Here is a 24653-nt window from a genome sequence, read left to right as displayed (position 1 = left end):
CGACCGCACTGGGAACCGCCCCAACACCCACTGACCACGCACGCAACCTTGGTATCATCCTCGACTCCGCCCTCACTACCTTTTACTGTATTGAAAATATACAATTGTAAGTGCTGAAATTGTGATTGGCATGGTCGGTAGAAATGTTCTAAATCACTTATTCCATAAATGTCACGGGCTTCAGTTCTCTGAAAGGGTTAGTGAACCTACTAATATACACCGAGCTTTTTCTTCAGATCTTTAGGGTGGAAGACAAATTCTATCCCACATGCCAAAAGATGAGGTGTGTTTACAATGCTCCGACATGGACTCTGAAATGTGTTTTATAGATTGCAGGTCTCGAATCTGGAACGCAAATTCAAGAAGCACTTACTGGTGGTGTCAAGAAAAAATCGTATTTACCTTCAGCCAATCAGACGCCTTGACTATCTCAAAACAGCACTGGTGGTTTGCAAATTACAATAAGTTCTTCGCCAATCAGGTCAAAATATTGTTTGATTGTTTGAACCATTATGCAAACCTAATGCATGGGTACCATTACACTTAACCTATCAACAGTGAGTCAGTTTTACACTTGTAATATCTAAGACACTATTCAATAAATCTACACCAGATTCCTCTGGTCAAAGTAAACCACATGCACAACATCAACATTGTGTCCTACATCAACACACAACTCATACTCTTCCTCAAGACCCCAACATAAGAAATAAGTTCACTGCCTGCATGTCCGATGTTGCTAACTGGATGAAAGCCAACTGTTTCAAGCTCCACACCGAAAAGACAGAAGTAGTGATCTTTCGCAAGAGCACCTCACCATGGGACTTCAAATGGTGGCCGGCTAAACTCAGACCTACACCCAGCACCCATGCCAGGAACATTGGAATAATTATCGACAGCAAACTGTACATGGCGGTATGATTAAACACCGCTATTGCATCCTGCTTGCACCCCGTATAGATGTTAAGGGAGATCTTAAAATGGCTCCCAAGCAACACTAGAAAAACTGTCACTCGCGTTCTAGTCACCAGCTATGTGGACTTTGGGAACACCCTTCATGCAGGAATCACAGAGCAACTCACTAGAAGACGACAAACCATCCAGAACTCGGCAGCCAGATTTATTCTCAGCCTCCCACAGAGAACTGACATCATACCACGCCTCAGGGAGCTCCACTGGCTCCGATATACAAATGATCTAATTTCAAACTCCTTACGCACACATTCAAGAAACTACACAACTTAGGCCTCACCTACCTGACCAGTCAGATCTCCTTCCACCAACCAACCAGACACCTCCGCTCCGCAGGACTCTTACTTGCACACATGCCAGGCATACACAGAACCTGATCAGGGGGATGGGAGTTCTCTTACATCTCTCCTAAACTGTGGAACGGCCTACCACACCTCATCAGAGGCTCCTCCTCTCCTCTTGAATTCAGCAAGACGCTAAAAACTGGACTTTTCAATTAACCAATCTACCATAGGCAGGGCTAGGAGCACAAACACCTGCTCAGTGCCAGGATGCCCTAATGGGTGATAGTGAGCTTTACAGATACACATAACAATAACAGACCACAAAATAAGATACGTTTCAGCAACCACATCCTTATTCCATAGTTTGGTGTAATTCTATGGCAAATCTGCATAGCATTCTGTAACATCACTATCTAAGATGTTAAACGTGTCAGGCAAAATTGTTAGGTGGGCCCTATATTAATAAGTATTAAAAAGGGACTTGTAAGAGCTATAGGTATCTGAAATTCGTCCAATTTACATTTGTGTAATTACGTAAAATTCCAGGAAAAATTATGCATAATGACATAAAAAGCAAAACCAGCATGTGGTGCTATATTGTAGCACAAAATGATTCCTCTTGTCCATTTTGTGTGTGATGACGCCGTTTGTGTACTGGTCATTTGCATTGTTTCAGTGCACCTGTGCTAAGCAAAAACGTGCGTAATTATGCAACATCGTGGTGTAATGCCGTTTCAGCATTTTCTCTTACCAAGCATACTGTGAAACTACCAAAATGAATAACAATTTCGCTGGCATAATGGTAATTTCCCTCAGGCCTGGTTAGAATATTACAGCTAGAACTATAAATTGAAAAACAAAAAAAATCCCTAGTTGTGCTTTATGGCCACTACCTCCACTTGCAGGATGGGCGAATTGTGTCTTTTAGTTTTAGCAGATGGTGAAAGCAACATTTGGTTAGTTTCCACTTTATTTCACAGATTTGCCAGCCAGGCAGATTGCATTGAGTGTGGAGGGGTTTCATCAGAAACAGGCTGACAAAAACAAAATTGCCTTAGTTCTGTGCTTTTTTCGTAGTTCCTCATGTCCCCACACTTTCCACTTACCTCCCATTACTCTTCTCCAGCTCTTTGGCCTTTTTCGGTATACTCTGGCTTTGTCATTGTGCCATCTAAACATCTTGCTCCCCTGGTTGCTGGTGCTGACCCATCCTGAGGAAGGTGTAAAAAACACACAGAATACATCAGGAAGCCTAAAGTCCTAGTAGCGTTTATTGCAAAATTGCAAGAAGCACAGCAAATGATCAAAGACAATTGTCATTTCAACTGACCAGCGCCCTCAATAGAAGATGGTGTTAAAATTCAGAGAAAATTGGGACAGTATAGCTATGTTTTCTCTCATGACATGCCAATGGGGCTGAACCTAAGACAGAAACCTGTTATTCTCAGTACAAATGTATCTAACGAGCAGGTGGCAGGATCTTTTCATTGAGGAAGTGCTGGATGACATGGAATAGAAGATATGATTCATAAATATTACACTAGGCTCATTATACTCTCAAAAACTTGCTTCCAACTGCCAGGTTTGAACACAAGGTTATGCTGCTAGGAACTGAAAAGGGTAAAACCTCAAGGGGCAGATTTATGTCGGACTTGCAGCAGTTTTGTGCCGCCGTTGCGTCACTTCTGTGACACAGCGGCGGCGTAAACCCTGCGCCACGTTGCGACATACTTACATCGTGACGCATCTATGGAGATGCGTCACGGTGTAAGGCCCTCCGCCACATGAAACCTGCGTCAGGTTTCATGTGGGCGTTTCCACGCAGGGGGGGGGCGTTCTGTCGCAGGAACGACCCTGAAAAGTGACTATCTACAAGATTTCACTGAGTCACTTTCCCAACGCTGATGCATCAAAACCCTGCACCTGCTTTAAGCTGGCGTAAGGCTTGACGCACCACGTTAGAGGTAGGGCAGGTTGGAATAGTGCTGGAGTTGCGTGCCGCACGCAACACAACTTCAGCACTGCACCAACTTCACGCCCTAGATGAGACACGCATCTGTTTATTCCTGCACCATGGTGCGCCGGATTGTAAATGCGGCGCATCATGGGTGGCGCAAGGATAAACTTGCGTGCTGTATCTTTCCTGGCGCATCTCTGCCAATTTGCAGAGATGCGTCAGGCAACATAAATCTGTCCCCAAGTTCTAGGGATTCGGGTCTACTAGAGCCGCCAAGAAAATTGCAAGCATGTTCAGTGTCCCATAAATCTTTAAACTAAGGTAAAACGAAATCCATATTTGCTTAAAATAGTTGATTCATTCAGGGCTATATGTGTGCTTATTAATTGTATTATATGGGAGTATACAAAAATGATTTAGACAAGATTTAGGTTTTGTTTTCACAAAGGCAAGTCTATCTGCGCTGTTGACTGGTAAGCAGGTTCTTTAGTCAGTCACTCTGCCCCTAGTAGCACTAAACACCTGCTCTGACTCGAAGCTGGCCATTGGGCAACTGAGCGTTTCAGCTGCTTACTGCAATAATGAGGACCACATCTTCCTGTTATTCTCCCAGCACAGCAAAAGCTTTTACAAAGTGCCCATTTACACTGTTCATATTTGAAGCAGCAGCTATCATTGAGGCACAGAACCAATTGACCCATGTTGCAAAAGAAAGCCTGCCAGATTTCAAGCACAACACAGACCGCCCTTCTGTGAGGAGCTGCAACCCTTTAGGACTATCTCTGACCATCAGCAATTACCACTCTGACATCAGCTTGAAGGTCCAGCCTCCTTTGGAGTACAGTGGCGTAACATTAGCCCACACAGCCCCCGTAGTGCAGGGGTCCCCTCTGGCACCGTGCACAGGCAGGGGCCCTTGGCCTGAGAGCTCCTGACTGAATTCGGAGCACGAGGGCCCCCATCATGTACTTTGCAGGGGGATCCGTCAAGGTTTGTTAAACCACTGTTGGAGTCTCATAATATCTACTTGCAGTGCTGCATAGTATAATCACTGCATTGCTTCTCAGAAAACATGAAATCTTGGGTCCAGAAAGTTACCAAAGGCAATAACTAGTACCTGCTAATCTTCTGTCAGCCTGTAAGTAAACAATCATTTCATCAGCAATGCCCTTGATCTCAGTGGGCGAGTATCCAGTTTTGTGCAGGTGTAAGTTTGCCTAGCCTACCTTCATCAAGTGTATCAATTGCAGAATCTCACTGAGACCAATTTAAGTCTGTTGATCCTAATGATGGTCTCCTTAAAAGACCTCAGGACTTTCCATACAGGCTGGATGAGCTCTCCCACTGGCTTGCCGTCAAGGCTGTGCCAACAGGGGTCCCTGGGTGCTTTTCTGCTCTATATTGAATAAGGTACCCCCCTATCATACATTATAAAGATATTACAAGACATTGCATAATTTGATGACCATGTAGATGCATGATAACAAAGGCTAAGTTTATTTGTAAGGCCATGCAATGCGGATGTGACTTTCAATATCCTTTAATGTGCGGTAAGTGGTGGATTATTCCTCATAAAACATGGTCACGCCATCACGCTTCCCACAAAATACTTAAATCATTGGGGCCTCATTTATGAGGCTGTGCGTCACTTTTATGCCGCCGGTGCATCACTTTTTGTGACGCACCAGTTGCGTAAAAAATGCGCCTTGTTGCGCCTTATTTACAAAGTGACGCATCTGGGTAGCTGCGTCACTTTGTAAACCCCAGCGCCACATTATACCTGCGCTAGGTATAATGTATGCAAGGGGGCGTATTGACGCAAGAAAGGGTCGTAGAAGTGACGCAGTGAAATCTATGAGATTTCACTGCATCACTTCTAGGACGCTGTTGCGTCAAAATCTTGCGCCAGCCTCACAGCAGGTGTAAGACTGACGCAGGCCCTTTCACATGGGGCTTGCCCCATGTGAAAGGATGCAATGCTGGAGTTGCGTAACTTTTGTGACACACTCCTGCAATGCGTCACTTTTGCGCTTACAGATACATCAGAAATAATGACGTATCTGTAACTCATTGGGGTCGCAAGGAGGGCGCAATGAAAAGTGACGCCTCGCTGTTTTCTCGCAGCGATGCGTCACTTGTCATAAATGAGGCCCTTGGTATCTTGCTCTTTAATTTAAAAGAGATAGTATGATTGCAGATATGAAAAATAAAAGAAGAATCTGTAGTTTGAAATTAAACTCAGTAAAAAGTATTCAGTAACTTGTTGCAAAAAATATTAGAATTCATTTAATGAAAGCTAGATCAAAAAATACTGTAGCCCAGAATGGGTAGACACATTCACAGAGATTCTATCTTTCCTGTATTGAACCATAGTGTGCATAAAAACAAACATATTGCAACAAATGTCTCCTTCCTGCTGATCACTGTTCATTTGAGAAAAAACAATCGACCAACAAAAACCCAGATCAAGTTTTCATTGTTTAGAAGTGCAGCTAGAATAATGTTCATTGACCTGTCTTTTTCATCTTGCCTTCTGGCTCCGGCACAAGGCATTATGACATCACAACTCAACTGTAATAACTTATTATAGTTTATCATTAATTATTATTATTATTATTATTATTAAAGGGGCTTGTAAAGCGCCTGGTTACGCCATCCCGGCGTGTCCCCGCGCTGTGGAAAGAGAGTCTGGGCCAGGAGAGGGAGTTAGAGGGCAAACAAGTGGGTTTTCAGAAGTTTCCTGAATAGGGTCTCTGAGTCCGCTAATCTGATGTTTATGGGGAGGGAGTTCCATTCCCTGGCAGCCACTGCACGAAAGGAACAGCCTCCCATTCTGGCCTTCCTGGTGCGGGGTATTTTAAGCAGTCCAGTTCCCCCCGATCGAAGAGTTCTGTTAGGCTCGTAGGGAATGGCCAGATCAGACATGTAGGAGGGGGCCTTATGAGAGATGATCCTATAGCACATGAGAAGTGCCTTAAAAAGGACTCTCTTTTTTATTGGAAGCCAGTGCAGAGTTGCCAGGGCTGGTTTGGAGGCTGCTCTTTTCGGAAGTCTAAGGACTAGGCGTGCTGCTGTATTTTGGAGTACTTGGAGTCTCCTGATGTTTTTTTGTGTTGTTCCGAGCAGCAGCACATTTCCATAATCAATCCTCGAGGTGACCAGGGCTTGGGTCATAGTGCGCCTGGCTTCAAGAGGGAGGAGGTCTAGGGTACGGTTAAGGGTCTTCATCACCCCGAAGCATTTCCCAACCACTTTGTGCACATGGCTGTCATAAGAGAGCCTGGGATCAACCCAGATCCCAAGGTTTTTGGCTGCTTTACAGGGAGTGGGTGAAGGTCCCAGGCAAGATGGCCACCATTCCTTGGTCCAACTAGTATCTTTGCCTCCAATTACCAGAACCTCTGTTTTTGAACCGTTTAACTTGAGACAGTGCTGGGTCATCCAGCCGGCCAGCGTCTGCATACAAGTTTTGAAATTATCTGAGGCAATAGAGGGGGCTTGGGACAGGGAAATGAGAAGTTGGGTATCGTCGGCATATGAAACTAATTCAATGCCGAACGATTGAACCACTTCAGCCAAGGGGGCCATATACAGGTTGAACAGGGTAGGGCTCAGGGCCGAGCATATAGCAGGTGACAAGAGGTGTTACAACTCTAGTGTAATAAGGAAATTAGAGATGAGCTTCTCGTGTATTAAAGTCATTGCTCCAGGGATCGCTGCAGCTTGTAGAGCAGAGTACCAGCTAGTGGGCACCTCAACTTTCATTTGGTGATCCAGAAGATTGTGTCTTTTCTGGTAGGAATTCAGGGCTATGCATGCTGTGGTGGACTGGCTAAAGGGTGAGCATAACGTGTGAGAGTGAACTAGAATTTCTGTGATCGCAACATCCTTAAGGAATCAGTAAACAAAAAGATCCAACACTTATGCAAAACATTGTCTGTGGGAAATATTTCCTAGGTTCAGGGCAGCAGCAACATTACTTTCGTTGTCAGCTATTACAACATCAAACCCCAAGGAATGTGCCTGCAGCCAGTCATGCACCACAACCTCCATCTCAACCCTCACAACTGGAGCCTTGTGCATGAGTCAAAAGGCAGAATGTTTCTTGATGTTGTAGGCTAATGTAGTGGGAGCCTGAAGAGGAAGCACCCAGTAACGGCAAGTGTGTTGATAGAGGGATGGGGAGGGACGAGACAAAAAAAATACACTTACTTGCCGCATTTCTGCATTGCGCCCCTTTCTTCTGCAGGCACAGGCTCACAGACTGCACTCCGGCCAATCCTGATGCTGCTTTCATGCTGCTGAAAGCAGCATCAGGATTGGCCTGCCTGTCAAAGATTTGTGCTCACAGTCAGACTGGGAGCCTGTGATTGGCTCTCCAACCCGGCAACACTGCTAGGGTTGTGTTTCACCTAACGTCGTCCTCTTAACCTGGTGTTTTGGGGTACAGTTTATGGGCTTTTGAATTTTTTCTCCAGAGCCAAGATACCCTCATGGGTGAACATTTGTGCTTTATATGAACCTAACCTAAGATAACCAGTGCAATGTGAAATAATACTCAATGCACTTAGTCGGTGCTAGGTTCGCTTGTCTAAATTTCCATGGTGAAGTCTACAAAACCTTGTTCCACATTTCTCAGTGCTGAATGTAATGCACTCACAACTAACTGATAAAGTTCTGTCACTGTTGTCTTGGAAAGGTAGTAGTAACTTGGTATCCTCTAGTACAGTGCCAAGAATGCAATGACATGCCATACACTATTGTTCTCTACAATTTAATATGTTAAAAAGTATTTAGCCAATAGCCTGTCAGTGGGGGTATCACTGTACCAGATGGTGCTTTCTGCCATAAGGCACTGGGGGCCATATTACACAAGGTGCCCCCGGGGCATAATGGGTGCTTGCACCCAATTTGCTTGCCCCTGTGGCACTTTGGTATTACAGAAGTGCCACAGACGCTATAATCGGCCCCTGATGTAATACTGATAGCTCTGGTGCAGATAAGTCGCCAGCGCTATCTTCAGGGGGCATTCCCTCATTTGCATGGGGGCATGCCCCATGCAAATGAGGGAATCCATTTGCCTCTGCACCTGCGCCGTAATACAGATGCGGGTGCAGAGGTAAAGAAGCTCAAAGGCTGCGCAATGACAGGGCGCCACCTAATAGGTGGTGCCCTGTCAGTGTGCCTCCTGATGGCAGCCCTCTGGAGGGGGAAGGGGGTTCCATCGATCCCCAGATATCCACTTGCAGGCGGGAGCAGTCACTGACTGCACCCACTTGCAAAGGCCCTAACAAAATCTTACTGAACCTCAATACACTCCGAGAGCCCAGCATAAGCCCTCAGCCAACCTGCACTATTTCCAGCACTAAACATCAAAGGCCCTCCAAGGCTCTTGGGCACAGTTGGAGCTCAATCCTTCTCCTAAACCAGACACAGAGACCCAAAAGAACAAGAGCTGCAATGTCCACGAGCGAAGCAATGGAGCTTGCCTCCTCGTACGACACTCCCTCCACTATCTTCCCAAAAGCCAAGATCCAGGTCATCACAGGATTTAGAAGATACCATTCTCCACCCACAACTCCAAGACCCCCATCCTTCCTCACTAACATTGCCAGGGCATCCCTAATGAAAAAAACACAAAACCGGGAGGACGTCCACCAATTGCATGTTCATAAACTGCAGATCAGCCAACAAACATGCAACAGAGCTGGCAGAAACCATCCTTACCCATGACATTGACATCACGTTCATCACCAAGACATGGCTAAATGAGTTTATCTCCCCAATTTTGGACATGCTCGTACCCCCAGGCTTTGCAATCATCAACAAAGTCAGAAAAGACAAATGAGAAAGGGGTGTAGCAATCATACACAAAACACAACATCTCCGTGACGGAAACCGATACCTTCAACTACAACACCTTTGAATGTCTAACCACCAACATCAAGACGAGTGACAACAAACCACTACTCTGCCACCTCCTCTGTCATCCGCCTGGTTACACCTACGGATAACAATGGTCTGACCTGATAACTCACTGTTCACTCTGTGACACCAATAACTTAATCCTAGGTGCCCTCAACCTTCACTGGAATAAGGAAAACAACTTGCTGATCCAAACCCTGAACGTGTTTCTACACAGTAACATCCTTACCCAACACTGCGCAGAGGAAACCCACAATCGGGATCAATCCTGGATGCCATTATTGCCCAACCAGACTCAGTCAAGACCGACTACAACCTGCCTGTTGACTGGTCTGACCCCCACATCATCTTTTTCCATATTAACCAAGTGCTTCTAGGTCATCCCCCTACGCAGGATCCCCCTCACTGGGTGAAAATTGAACTCAGATTCCCTGGCTGACTTGGAGGAAAGGATACACTCTCTCCTACCCATCTCCACTGAGGATCTCACCACACTAGAACTCACCTCTCACTACAACACAACTATGACTGACATTCTTGATGAACTAGCACCATTGAAACAAAAAAGAGTAAAAAACACTCCATCTAGATCCTAGTTTAACACAGACATAAACTCCAAAAGAAGACAACTAAGAGATGCAGAAAGACTCTGGCAGAACAACCCGTCCACAATCCTCCAAGACCAACTCAAAGCAATACGCAGGAAATACAAAAAACATATCAAGAATGAAAAGACGTCCTTCTCTTGCAATGCTTTAGACAATGCAAAAAACATGCCTAAGGAACTCTTCAACCTCATTCGGAAAAAACTTCCAAATCCACTGCATCCTCAGTTCTGGCCTCCAAAGACCTGTGTCTGAACTTCGCCAACTTCTTCAATGACAAAATCACCAAGATTGAGCTATCCATAGATGACAACTGCAGTCCCTTCTTACAGGAGCGCGTCCCTAGGGATAGAAGCTATCACACCCATGCTCCCAACAAAACATTGGAAAGCCTTCAGCCCCATCTCCGAAGCAGAGATAGTCAAAATGATCTCCACCTCCAAACCATCTTCACGCGGCTCGGATCTTCTACCGCCCCAGCTGGCCAAAAAGCTCGTTCTCTCCCTAGCCCCGCTTAGGCCGAGATCATTAACAGCTCCCTTAGAACTGGAGTAATACTGGACTGCCTCAAAGTTGGCCAAGTCACGCCATTACTGAAAAAAACGGGCTTAGACACTAATGATCTGAATAACTTCACTTTACACATAGAAGGGGAGAGAGTCTAAAATAAACTCTACCACCCCGAACCCCCATAAAGTCTCAAGTAAACACACAACGGGGGTGGAGAGCACAAGACTTAACATATAACAAACTAGACAAACTCATCTGTTTGAAAAAACTGCCCTCACTCACACACCGAAGTGTGTGACATGCTTCATCATAGGGCCTGTTTGCAATGCGCCCTGGTGTAGCCACACTCAGGGCGGAGCATAAGGGAGGGGGAAAAAAATAATAAATTCCACACAAAACAAAATACAACCACAGAACTCAACAAGCATTTGCAATGCAATAGGTCTCGCATTAGGAAAGTTTGAGCTATTGGTATTGTAAATGACAAATATTTTATTTATGTGTTGGTTTTGAAAATAGCTAAATTAATAGCTTTGTCATTTACAATGCCAATATTTTTAACTTTCGCAAATGTGACACCTTTAGGATTTTTTCATGCAATATGTGTTGTATTTACGTGACTTAGATGTATTGATATTACAAATACCAAAGTTACCTTCTTCCACAAAGTCCAGCTGTTCAGGGGTGTCGCCGTGCACTGCCCTGCCTTCATGTTCAGAGTCATATTCAAAGCTTTCTTCTTCATGCACGTGTTCCACAGAGGACATTGTAAAATGCAAGAACTGCTAGTGAAATGGAGGAGAGGCCAGGGGCCCTACATCGTGGTGCCTTAGTACTAATTTAAGAATTACTTGTTGATTAATGAACAATGAACACCGTTTAGCTAATTCACAAGTTTTCATTTACATACAAATAAATGTTGCTTCATACTAATGGGGTCTTCACGCACCAGGAACTTGCACCACTGATGTCACCGTGCGGTAGCGCTATTCAATGAAACTCATAGCTGCCAAGGTTTCAGATTGCTACGAGTGACATTTTCATAATTTCAGTGAAATTTTGAGTGACATTTCAACGACTACGAGTAACACTTTCTCGCAGGCAAAAGACAGCAATTAAGACACGGCAAACATATAAATATCATAAGTTATATCAGTTTGACTGTACTTTGTACATGTATAACATGTCGCAGATGTTGTACAAATGAATCCGAAAAAGGGCAAGTATTCTGTGATTACTAAGTATTTTCTAAATGACACTATGGCTATTACGAGGAAATGACCACCGCACAAAATAAATTACATCAATTGTTTTTTGAGGTGCAAACTGGACTCATGTTCGTTGCTTTTTGTCGCAGTTTTATATTGTGTGCATTGTAGCACTTTACATGAGCACCAGTTAGATCAGTGAAGGTCAGATTTGGTTTTAGGACCAGTCACTTGTGAATATTTACACAATGTTGAGCCAATGCTCAATCTTGATCCTGGTTCCTAAGTTCTAAAGTCTGCAGCTCTAGTGATAATACCTCGTGCTCTCCAATGTCTTGTGTTTGATTTAATGGCTTACAATGTTACTCCAGCTGTAACAGGAATCTAGATTGCATATAGGTACACATAAGAACTGACTTATCGGTCCTCCCATCTCACAGCCAGTAAAAAACATGCCATGCAGAATAAAAATAGTGCTCCCAGTCCCATGAAGTGAATGCTTCTTTTCTGGTGTTCCCTTTTTAATTTAATGACTGCTCCCGTTTGTGTCTTCTGCTCCTGCCTCTCTTGCCATAATTTCTATGTGTGCTTCCCATACCCACCGGGGCACCACCACCGCCTTCCTTACTGCTGTTGGGAGGGGAGAGCATGTGATCGCTCTCTCCGTGGTGCGCCGTAAAAATCGACTGGCAGCCTGCCTGCCCGATCACCTATACACAGTACACTGCGAGGGGTCGCACCACCTCGTCTTGGGTAGGGGGGGGGGTCAGGTACAGGCATCTATGCAAATTATTATTAAGGATACTATTTGACACGTGGTTTGTTGATTCTTTTGTCTGGACATCACCAGAGAAACGGAGCACCAGACCAAATCAAACAGGTCTCCAAACTGAACAGTCTAGCCAAGATAGTGTAGTGATTAAAGCCTCCGTGCCTGTGTCGCCAACGAGTGAAATTAACTCACTCTGAGTCGGTCAGTCACTCTCCGAGTCCCCCCCCCACAGGGGCTGGTAAGTTATGTGCACACGGGCACGCCAGGGGTTTAATTAAATTGCAGCGCAGCCGCACACTGCAGAATGAAGTCAGCACAGACTGCGCACCCGGCGAAGAGGACTCGACTGACTTAGATTGAGTCCCCGGACGTGACGGCACTAGGGCACCCTGGTGTGCCACAGTGATTGACAGCCATTACCATCGACTGCTGAGAGGGCAGGACCCCGTCGGTAAATCATTGGTAGCAGTGAGAGAGAGTCAAAGGAAAGCCGCGCGGCACCAGTCAGGCACTAGTCTGGGCAGATTTCAAGCAATTTTTAACCCAAAGCAGAGTCCCAGTTCACTATAGGTGCTGACTGCTTTGAAGCGGGCGGCAATTTGTACGGGCCGCCTCGTCGTGGCCGAAAGGCCTCCACATTAATTCTGATGCTCACCAGCTGGCTGGAGTAATTTGTAGGATATCCTACTTTTGCATGAAGGAGGCAAGTTAGGACATCGGTTGCCAGGCGGCGGCAGCCAGCTGTATCAGGAGACAGCATGGCAGGGCCACAGTGAAGGGAATTGCTGAACTGGGGGCGATATTGACACGAGGCCAGTAACCCCCCTCGAGTGGCAAGGCCACTGGATAAAATAACAGAGAGCAATCACCGCCGCAGCCCGGAGGAAAACACTGGAAGCAGATGTCCTGCCCGCTCGACTTTCATTTCAAATGGCTGAGGAAACGGCACGGAAGCCCAAAAGCGCTCATGCTTTCAACGACCCCAGAATAAAACCAATGTGAAATGGTCGATATTAAGAAGTGAAACAAGCAGAAAACCTAAGGTCAAAGATAGATAACTAGCAAGTCAAGAGATACGATATAGAGGCCTAAGCTGATATTTCTCATAGGTACATTTACGATATGAAAAATACAAAAATTAAGAATAAATCATTAAATAAGTGAACCAAGACAACAAAACACTAATCAAGATCACAGACAAACGAGGCACTCAATCTCCTTCATTTATACTCATACACATATCGTGCCAGCAGTAAAAACAGTACAAACATTTGCAATGCAATAGGTCTCGTGTTATTAAAGTTTGAGCTATTGGCATTGCAAAATAATGCAACACCAATAGCTCAAACTTTAATAATGCGAGACCTATTGCATTGCAAATGCTTGTTTGAGAATGCGTGTTATATAACTTGGATTCTCAAAGTATGGCCCGGGGGTCACTTTTAGCCCTACTGACGTTATAGGCGGGCCCACTTTGAACAGCAGCACTGGGCTGCTGTTTACTTGACAGAGCGCTAAAATTAAATAGCAGCACTAAGATGTTCATCCTTCCGAGGTCGATACAATGAGCACAATTCTTCATCTATAAAAAAAACAGCTACTTTACGTGAAGGTGCGCTTTAAAACTACATGCAATTTATGTGACTTACATGTGTGTAGACACACACATGTATTCAGAGTCGCCCAACGGGATCTGCAGTAGTTTCTTAAAAGCAGGACAGTTTTCAGTCGCAATAACTTCACGAGTGCGCACTTACGCTTGCGTTTTTGGCCCTGGTCCGCGCTGTAATAAGTATAAAGACACACACACACTTGAGCGCACACACTGACACACGCACACACACTGACACACGCACATGCATACACACTAACAACGGCACGCAGACAAGCACACACAGACAGACACGTAAACACACGCACCAGTACCTGTTGGGGATCAGCTGTTGGTGTCCACACGCGGGTCCTGCACGTTCCTCACTGGTGCACAATAGGGTGTGCCCATATATACCATGCATCGTGTGTTGACACAGCCTTTTCTCTGCACACAAATGGCCGTTGTGCTTGGACTAGGAGTGTGCTTTCTTCTTTCCAACAATGCGCCGGCCTTGTTCTCTCCGAGTAAACACCGCCTGAGCGCTCCTTTTGTTAGCGCCTCGAGGCGTCGGGCCTGCTCTCCAGGGGTCTGTGTGCTGCAGACAGATGAAACCCCTGCTGCTCGTGCACTCCCTGCCAAAGTGGGAGGCTCACCTTATTGTTCACTGAAGCCTCGAGGCAAGATGGTCATCCTTCCGAGGTCGATAAAAAGAGCACAATTATGTATCTATTAAAACAAGACTTCAGCGAGAAACACCCCTTCTCTAAACATTACCCCGAGGAGCAATGTAGCACACCGAATCTTCGCAAGGCTGGGGGGTGGACTTTGGTGAATGGGTCTCGTTGCAACATTTAAAAAACATCCTCCAATTGATATTCAAAGTTCGGGTTGCTCAACGAAAATCAGTAAACACTTTTTCTTGATGCGTGTTATAGAGAGGTTAATGTGGATGTTATTCAGAGGAATCCGGCAGCATTTTACAACATCTGGAGTTGTATGCCAGCTTTTCACTTTTGCATAGCGCTCATTTTGGATAATAGGCTTTACTCTGACTTTGATCTTTTATCTCTACGTGATATACATTCTGAACTCATTGCGGAGTTGAATGCTCTGCGTTTTATTTGATATATTTCTCACCACTGTGTATTACTTTTAATCGTATTTAGGCAAGAACGGAATCATTTTTTTTTCGGTTGCCTCCATAAAGTATGAAGATTGTTTGTCTAATTGCAGCACTGGAACCCTGCTAAACTTCTATTTTCGCTCGATTTCTTCCTCAAAGTAACATATTAATTCATATTCCAAAACGGCATCCGTATGTATCCCACAGGCACAATGAAGAACTGGGGTCTTAACATCCGAAGTCAGGCAGCAGTGGACGCCATATTGCTGAACCAGGGAGAACCACTCGAATCCCAAAAACCAACAAGCATTGGCTGCGCAGCAGTAAAGCTGCACGGCCGTGAAAGGATCATTTGCACATTAAAAAAAAGCCGCGAGCGTGCACTCTCCCGAACTTCCGGTCTCGGGATGTGCACGCTCACGGCAGTCGTGGGGCGGGACTTCCGACTTTGCGAGAAGCCCGCGCCCTCAGAGTGGATGGCAGCAGAAGTCAGGAGAGGCGGCTGAGGCGGTAAGTGGGGCTTGGCACCTGTGTGTGAGGTGTGTATGGTGTGTGTGGTGTGTGCGTGTGTGTGTGTGTGTGTGTGCGCGCGCTTCTGTGAGTGTGGCTGTGTGCGTGATTGTGAGAGGCTGCCGCTGTGAATGTGGAGCAAAAGATGTGCACGGCTGGGGGGGGCGGGGCATGATGCGCGTCCACGATGTGCAATCGGCACTCGTGCACCAATCTACGTCCCTTGAGGAGCAACTTGGTCACAATAGGTCGAGAGCTCGACCTAACAAATAATACACGTGAACATACAAAAGTGATGAAGCAGTGCAAATCACCAAGTGACTGAAAGTAGTGATGCGACAAAAAGTGCAGTTAATAGGAATGAATTAAAACTGGTTTAAGGATACAACCCACAAATTTTATTGCAAGGTTCCTCCACCAGGATTAAAAAGAAAAAGGATGGGTAATGTCTTGATAAGAAAATGAGGCTTCTCAAGACTTCCCTCCTGGTACTGCTATGGTCAACATGTTTCGACCGACTTATGAGTGCCTCAAAAGGTCACCCCGGTCTTCTTCAGGACTGATGTCGCTTTCAGTACCACTTCTGGCCCCACCGTATTTCGGTTAGTGTGCCCCGAAGTCAGAGCCAGTCTAATAAGGATCTTAGCCCTTCTCTTCACGTGAAGTGAATGTTCCCAATTGTCAGGGAGAACATTAACTTGAAAGGAAAGGAGATGGTATAGACATGCTACAATCCCAGGTAATCTGTTTTCCTCCTTATACATTAAAAATATCTCTTTGAGTTCACTGTGTGGTCAGAGGCGTATAAATGCACCCTCGTAACTCTCTACCCGGGTTTGCAAATGGTCCCTCGAGTATCCGAGTTTAAAACACATTTTAAATGGTATTACTTCTGTTTGTTTTAGAAGGACCACCCAGCTGCATATATACACACACACACTCCAGGTATCACCTCGTCTCTTCCCTTAGTCACACACCTCCCTCTCTCATTATTAAAAATCGGGTGTGGTCAACTATGCCCGCATTAGTACTCACCGAGTTTATATGGTATATAAACTCGAACTGGTGTCCGTCAGGAGGGTATCCCGGGCACACAATCTGCATCACAAAGAAAGAAAAAGGAAAAGGAAATGGCCGTAAACCCCTCTCCACCAATGTCCGACTGATAGTGTAGTCCGTGTTCCTCGCAACAACATAATGCTGCAGCGCCCTCCGGCGTCTCTCGTAGTTCATAGAGGTGCCCTTTCACCCTATATCTCATCTCCTTCCTGTTCCGTGAGCTTGCCCTGCCGTCTCTGCCTGTTGTCCGGATCACCGTGAAGACGGCGTCCGAGACATCTTCTGGCTCTTAAGAAGGCTGGTTACTTCCTGAAACGGGCTGGCTCGCGCCACAGGTGATCTGGCTGTCCCACCCAGGACGTCATCACGCACCGTCGGGAAACGCCTAAGGATAATAGAACGTGTAGTTTCGCCTTGCATTCCCCTTGTGTGTCAGCGGTGTAATTATGGTAAAGCACACATGATGGGGTGATAGAATGAGCTTATACACAAAATTCCACCATAGTATACTGATGTTAGTGTGCTTGTGTGTAAGCGGAGTAATTATAGTAACGCGCACATGATGGGGTGATAGAATCTGTTTATACCCAAAATTCCACCATAGTATACTGTTGTTAGTGCGAATCCGAATTTGGTTTCATCAAAAAATAATAAGAAACCTGTTTTTGGTTGGTGCCCAAGAATAATACTGTTATAGGTGGAGGAGGGTGGCACAAGACGTACCGGTCATCACGCACCGTGAGGAAGCACCTAAGTGTGGTGAAAAGTGTAATTGCGCCATAGCGTTCCTTGCATTCCCCTTGTGTGCCAGAGGTGTAATCATTGCAACGCACACATGAAGGAATAACTTCAGACCTGTCTCCAATCTTCCTCTCCTAGCTAAAATCCTGGAAATGTGTGTTCTCCAACTCACTCAACACATAGACAGCACCAGTCTCATAGACACCCACCAATCAGGTTTCAGAAAAGGCTGTAGCACAGAGACAGCGATCCTCAATGTCATGGACGATTTACACAAATCACTCGATGCAGGCCAATGCTCCCTACTTGTACTCCTGGACTTATCGACTGCCTTCGACACGGTGGACCACAACCTACTCATCAAGATACTTTAAAAAAAAGTGGTTCTCCTCCTTTCTCCAGAACCGCACCCAAAGAATAAAGATCAGAAACTTCTCATCAGACCTACAGCCCGTCAGCAGGGGTGTCCCTCAAGGATCAGTTCTTTCCCCACAACTTTTCAACATGGAACCCCTCACCACCATACTCAAAAAGACAAAATTCCCTTCCACCTCTATGCTGACGACACCCAGATCTACCTTGAAACCTCCTCCATTGATGACACTCATAGACTTAATGACACTGTAAGAGAAGTCCAATAGTGGCTATCACTAAACCACCTGAAACTCAACAAAGAAAAAACAGAAATCCTCCTCATCTCCACAAAGAGGAGAACCCCCAAATTGAAGAATGGTTAAAAGCAATTGATGCTCTAAACAGCAATCTCACCCTGGCGGATTCCGTAAAATCACAGGGAATCACCCTAGACCCAAAACTAGACATGACTAAACACATCAAGAACACCGCAATGAGCCCCTTCCTTAACCTGAAGCTACTCAACAAAATAAAACCCTTCATCCCGCCTAACGACCTTAAACAAGCTACTCAATCCCTGGTGCTGTCCAGACTAGACTACGGGAATGCTTCCCTCACAGTTACAGCAAAATCCCACTTAGTTCCCCTCAGATCAACTCTCAATGCAGCAGGTAGAATGGTCACCGGAGTAAAGAAGTATGAACACATCTCGCCTGCACTCAGAGAGCTAAAATAGCTCCCAATCAAAATTCATGCCAATTTCAGAATGGCTTGCCTCACCCACAGAACCCTGCACACAGGGAAACCCGAATACCTGACCTCCAAACTCAAGAAGGCCAGTCAGACAAGGAGCCTCAGAAGTTCCAACACTCTACTCCTCATCAAGCCGAAAATCCGCGAACAAAAAAAACGCTTCTCGATCCTTCTCTGGAAGTGCGCCCAAAATCTAGAACTCCATCCCAGTCCACATCAGGACTACCCCCTCCTTTGTACAATTCAAAAGGCAGCTCAAAGACTTCTTCCTCAACCGTTCTCTCCCGAATGGATAGCCGCAGCTGAAATGCTTAAGCTTACACATTACAGGACACAGACACATTGGGCCATATGTATCAACTTTCCGTTTTGCAATTCCTAAATAGCGATTTTTAAGGAATCACTATTTAGAAATCGCAAAATGGTATTGTAGTGTAGTTCCTATATTCCCAATAGGCTCAACATAAACAGCAGTGTAGACGTAGGACTGAGGTCATCTAGGTCTCTACTGACTATGTTAGACTTAATTAGTTTTGCCAGCTAGCTCAGAGGTCACTAGAAACTTTCTTGAATGTTCAGGAAAGGGTTAACGTCCTGATTTAGACAAGAAGGGATTCGTTTTTGACAACCGCATAAACATGACAACTTTGCTCCCCCAGAATAAAGAGTGTATCTCTAGAGTTGTGTGAAAACAATAGACAGCTATTTCACTCAGTCAATCGTGCATGCTTAATTCTACTAGAGTGCAGAGACGGACGTTTTCAATAAAAGGTGTTATTTTATTGAGCAGTCTTCTTACTCATGCAAGAGAAATGAATTGCCACAATTGCAATACTTATTATAAAGTAAAGTGCGTACGGTAAAAGTAGTATTATGAAATAATACTGTAAAAGCATTGATATGGTTTCTTAGCCATATGATACTTTGAAATGGATAAAATATATAAATACATAAAAACATTGACTAACGAACTCAACTGGTGCTTCTAAATACGCCTACCCCGGTGTACCTAACCTAAGCCTGATACGTGGGAAGGAGTAAGTAAGTTTGCAGTTTTAAGTTAAGTTAAGTTTTTGCCAAGTATTGGAATCAAGAATTCTCTCTAAGGTTTTAATCAGCTCCGTACCTTGGTTATAGAATAAAGGAGGTCTTGTATCTCGCTTCTCAGGACTCGATCTCCCAGAAACCCACGAGGGTGACTTGGGAACACCGGAGTTGGATTTTCTCGGCTGGGGAAAAAGAAAGCGTCTCTCTCAGTGCGTCATGGGGAGGGGCGGTTTCCGTCGGCTCTCATAACAGCTGGGCTCCCGGGCAAGTAGAACGTCGCTCTGCTCCCAACCACCGAGTGTTTGCTTAAGGCAACGTTGGTATATTTATACCTGAAAGGTGCCGGGTTTGACGTAAGGTTGGACATAAGACGTCACTAAGAACTAACAGTTCTTTCTGGACTCCAGGAGTACTTGTGCAAATCAAAACAAAAGCAGGGGGTTTTCCCGGGCTGCTGGAGGCTTGGTTTGTTTAAAGAACGTGTTGTACTTTCTAGGAGTCTATGAGAGTAGCCTTGCAGTGTTTTGGACTGCATGGGCTATTACTAAATATGGATATGATTCTTATGCCTTTATAAGGATATTATTAGTTATAACCACATAAGGGCATGAATCGGGAATATCGAATTAGGGTCCTAGATAGAAATACAACAGTATGTATGTAGAAAATCGCTTCTTATTAGCCATTCCTCAAAATTCCATAATTGCGATTAGCAAATTGCTAATCGCAATTAGGGAATAATTTCCCATTCATTTCTATGGGCCAGGAGGCACATAGGAATGAAGGGGAAATTGCGAATCGCAATTTGCTAATCGCAAATTGTGAATATTTTCAAGGGTGCAGGGGTGTCTCAAGAACACCCTGCTGCACCCCTGAAAATGACATGTGTGCGCAGATGGCGCACATACATGCCCTAAGGGCATGTATGAGCGTCACATGGCACCTTTTGATTTAAAAAAAATGTTTTTTTAAAAGAATTCGCAACTTACCACCAACTAGAAGTTGGTGGTAATTTGCAACCACCAACTAGAAGTTGGTGGTAATTTGCAATTCCTTAATGGCATTTTGGAATGTTTTTTCCTTGATACATTGCATTTAAGGAATCGCAAAATTTGCAATTCCTTAAATGCAATTACAAAATAAGGAATGGCAAATTTAGTGATTCCTTATTTTGCACCAAAAATGTTTCATACATACCATTTAGCGAAAATGGGTTCGCAAACGCCGGAATTCTGTGAATTTCGGCGTTTGCGAACCCATTTTGCCTTGATACATATGGCCCATTGTCACTAAGACTTCTACCTCATCCCCATCCTGACCCCTCCCTCTTTCCCCCTTCCCTAACAGTGGCGCGGCTCCAGTCAATGTGCTCAATATTGGTATTTTCTGTGTCTTCCTTTCCTGCAATACTGTTCAGTGTGCCAAGACTTCCAATGCGCCATGACTCAACATGTATACGACTGCCAAACTGTGTGTTTTTACCCATGCTGTAAAGCGCTCCAATACCTTCAGGTCTGGCTAGCGCTATATAAAACTCTTCAATAAATAAATAAATATTTAGCAGGTTTATTATGAGCACATTTGAGCGCATTACAATATTTAAAAAATGTGATTATGCATTGCGGTTGTGCCAAAATATTGAAGCAAACCCAAGGCAAAATCTTGGCCTCAACTTATACATTTATGTTTTGTTTAAACCCTGCCACAAAGAAAGTGGCAACTATGAGTAACTTGGCAGTAAATTTGTTATGCTTCATTGGTTGCAATGTCTGTATTTTAATAGATCTAATGTGGTTAAGGCACCTGCTGCAGAGATCTTTGAGTGCCAGCTAAATCTCAGGGAATAATAATAATGGTAAAATCACTCTGGAGGCTAACGTATTTGCTGGAGAGATCTGTGTTTTGCCTAGTCCTAGTTTTGAATCAAATTAGCATAGAGATTTAATATGTCTCCTACAAAGCACATTACAGATTTTTATATTATGTAAATGGGTAAGTGGGTTACTGCATTTACGACAGAGATCTTTTGTTACTTGCAGTTCATTGATTGTAATCCTTCAAATATAGCACAGTGAGGTATGAAGGACATGTGAGTCCTACACCTTGTAACCCTCACTGTCTTATGTAACACATCCTTTATATTGATGTACCCACATATGATTTATTGTCAATGTGAAATCTGTATGTGTGATTTAAAGCACTCTGACACCCTGCATTGGGAAGAGTAGTGCTAAAGCGCTATAAAAGAAATAAAACAAAATAGTAGTATTTAAATTGCTATTTGTGTAAAAACTGATGCAACGAACATATCTGACATTCTTACAGGGTATGCATATTTCTTATAAACAGAGATCGAACAAAGTCAAAAGCATTTCTCTCTTAAGTACCTGTGAAGTGATAAGATGTGAGCTTTTGTTTCCCTCTATTGCATCTAGTGGTGAGGTTCCAGATAGCTCCCAGCCAGGATACTCCAACAAAAAGAGGCCTAATGACCTCCTAACTCTGGCTTTGTTATGGTGGAAGGTGGATTCTGATAAGCCCCTTCCCAGCCTGCTTGTCGCTGCTCAGAACAAAAGCAGGCAACGGGCAGGGGCTGCTGGAAGTGTCCCTGTGTCAGAAAATTATACCAGGACAAGTTTAGCATGTTTCTGTGAATTCAGGGAGAAGTAGGAAAGGAACGTGGCACTCCACTGAAAGTGGCCAACTTTATAGCAGGGTAGACAGCATCTACCCTCTAAAAATAGTGTGGAGACAGCATCTACCCGCGCCTACCCTCGACTGGAGCCCTTCTCATTTGGTAGTGTCTCCTTCGAAGCACTTCTGTGTCCCTAAACCCCAGGGCATGATTATATCCTAGAGATACAGTAGTGTTACAGGTGAGTGGCATGTTGGCCTGGTGCTACACAGGTATGTGCCTCTGAAATCTGTGACTCCCTTTCCTGTGGCCTCTATCTGATTGCCTCTCACATGGCCTCGAAATGACTATTTCAGTTTAACTATGGTGTGCATTCCTCGTGAAACAGCTCCATCATTTTATAATACACTTTACTGGTGCGTGTTAGTTTAAAAAATATATACAACTGTTAAAAAGGGTTCCAAAGACAACCGGTAACCAAAAACCCTTTTATGTTGCCCGGCAGTATCGCCTCTATGACCCACCGATATTAATTAATGAAGAAGCAGGCGCTGGAGACTGGAAGGCGGGAAACGAGGATTTTATTCTCTCCGGAGGAGAACACATCAATTCAGACAGCAAGTATCGTCACGAGGTGCTCTAACCACATCTCTGAGGCCTGGCCTCTTATACTGGAGTTTACGACCTTTATTACACATAACACATTCTCGCAATACTTTAGTACTAGAAAGAACATCCTCGGAATCTCCCCTTCAGACCCGTTCCCACATACATTTACAGTCGGATTCCCCACCCCGGTCACAACAGGTGATAGTTGTCACACAGCAGGGCATTCCGCCGATTCACGGAATGCATGGGGTTGATCGGATCTCATGGGGTGGGGGCTTTGATCGGTTCGGGGGTCTTTTGATGGGGAGGGGAGGCTTCCTACTGTACGGGGTAATAAACAGTATCCGTAGAGCCAGGTGGCGGCCTGGGAACAGGGAAGACAAACGGGGATACAGGAAAAGGGGGTTTGCATCAAAAGGGTTTGAGGCCATGAAAGGAATGAGGGGAGGTGTCGCGCTGGGAACAGGATGAGATTCAGTGGTGAAACTGCGCTGGAGAGGGGTTTATGACCCAAGACATGAGAGAGCGGGGGTTGTCAGTGTGCGGGGGAATGCTTGTGAGGTTAAGAGAGAGAGAGAGACGCGCTGGCTATCAGCGAGGGGCAGGGAGGCCATGGCATTCAAAATGGCTGCCGCTTACGCGCACGACTGGGCTCGAAAAGGGGGCAAGATGGCGCAGATAATGTTCACCAAGATTGTATTCATTTTTCACAGTCCTCCCTTTAACATTTCCAAGACATCTTGCTGGCCTATTTCCTATCTACACCTATATGCAGCAATCACAAGTAAGGGAGAGGGGACTTAGGCAAAGGAACTGCGCATATACATCATTTTATAAACATCACATTGAAAAATCTCATCATCTAGTAAGTGGGTTCATTGTTAAGTTGGTTGCAGGAAAAATCATCATAATGCAATATCAGACTAGAATTACACAGTGAGGGCGTCGGGTACAGATCATAGAATAAGAACTGGTGAGTTATCATATAAGTAAGTCCTTTGTATACGGCGGGTGCATAGTCAGTCCAATGGCGATTGGGAGAGAAAGGAGATACAGTAAAAAATGTCAGAGTTCTCGTTGTCCTTTGTCGTCTTCTGTCAGCACTGTTGAGCATCTGGATTACCTATCAACAGAAATGTTCATGTGGATTGAGTCGTTGGAGGTCTGCGGGCAGGGGTACTTTTTGTTTTGTTTCGCCAGACCCCATAGGAGCAATGCGTTACGGTTTTGGAACAGGTGCACTTTCTTTTGTAGCGCAGAGCATTGATTTGCAATAAAAATGCGATTGTTCCAGAATTGTGAGATCTGTTCGTGTCTTGAGTCTCTGTGATGGGCATTTCCTGTTGCTTCCATCATCTTCAGGGTGTTTGGTAGCGGGCAGAACCACAGACTTTGTTTATCTTTTCTTCGGGGGCGACCCTTGGTGGAGTTCTAGGTCACCGTTCTGGGGTTTAACATAGTTCGTGGTCTATTTAGTCGGAGCTCCCTCCCTTCTGACGCAGGGAGTACTCTTCTCTGGGTAGCTCAGTAGGATTTGAAGGAACTTGGGAGTTCGGATGGAAAGGTGCGGGTGTGAACAGTCCTTATGGTAGGTCGGAGGAGGAGGGGATGGAGCAAGGCCAAGTCGGGAACAGATCAGGGGGAGGCGGAGAGTTTTCGACAGGCGAGTCCGTAACCATGTTCAGAGAGCGGGGGCTTTTGGCACACGTTGATCATATAGCAGGGGCTTCAGGTCAGCCCTTTCCTTAGCTTTGTCTGAAACCATGCCCCGTCCGGCGTCTCCTTACTGCTGTGGTCTCGCCTCGGCCTCCGTCGCTGATGTTCCACAATCCGCTGTCAGGCCGCGTGCTCCCACATCCGGTCTCTTTCTCCTCCGACAGTGATACCCTTAAATGAGTTTTGAAAAGACAGTCTTTAGAGATATTGCAGAAGAAGGTAATTACATAAGTCTAATTCTCTCCCAACACCAAGCAACTGGGGTAAGCACTCGCTACA

The 24653-nt window shown here is 45.0% G+C and overlaps 1 protein-coding gene across 1 annotated transcript in view; it reads right to left on the bottom strand.

Annotated features, from left to right (window-relative positions):
* GNAT1 (G protein subunit alpha transducin 1) overlaps positions 1–24653 on the bottom strand; it is a 470352-nt gene that overhangs the window by 369542 nt on the left and 76157 nt on the right. The window contains exon 3 of the mRNA XM_086938802.1: positions 2363–2467. Coding sequence (XP_086794928.1) covers positions 2363–2467 — 105 coding nt within the window. The remainder of the gene's footprint in view (positions 1–2362; positions 2468–24653) is intronic.

This window comes from Lissotriton vulgaris, chromosome 9 (genome assembly GCF_964263255.1).
Source record: "Lissotriton vulgaris chromosome 9, aLisVul1.2, whole genome shotgun sequence".
NCBI lineage: Eukaryota > Metazoa > Chordata > Amphibia > Caudata > Salamandridae > Lissotriton > Lissotriton vulgaris.
Note: the sequence above shows the minus strand (reverse complement) of the source record. Positions and strands in the feature narration are given on the sequence as shown.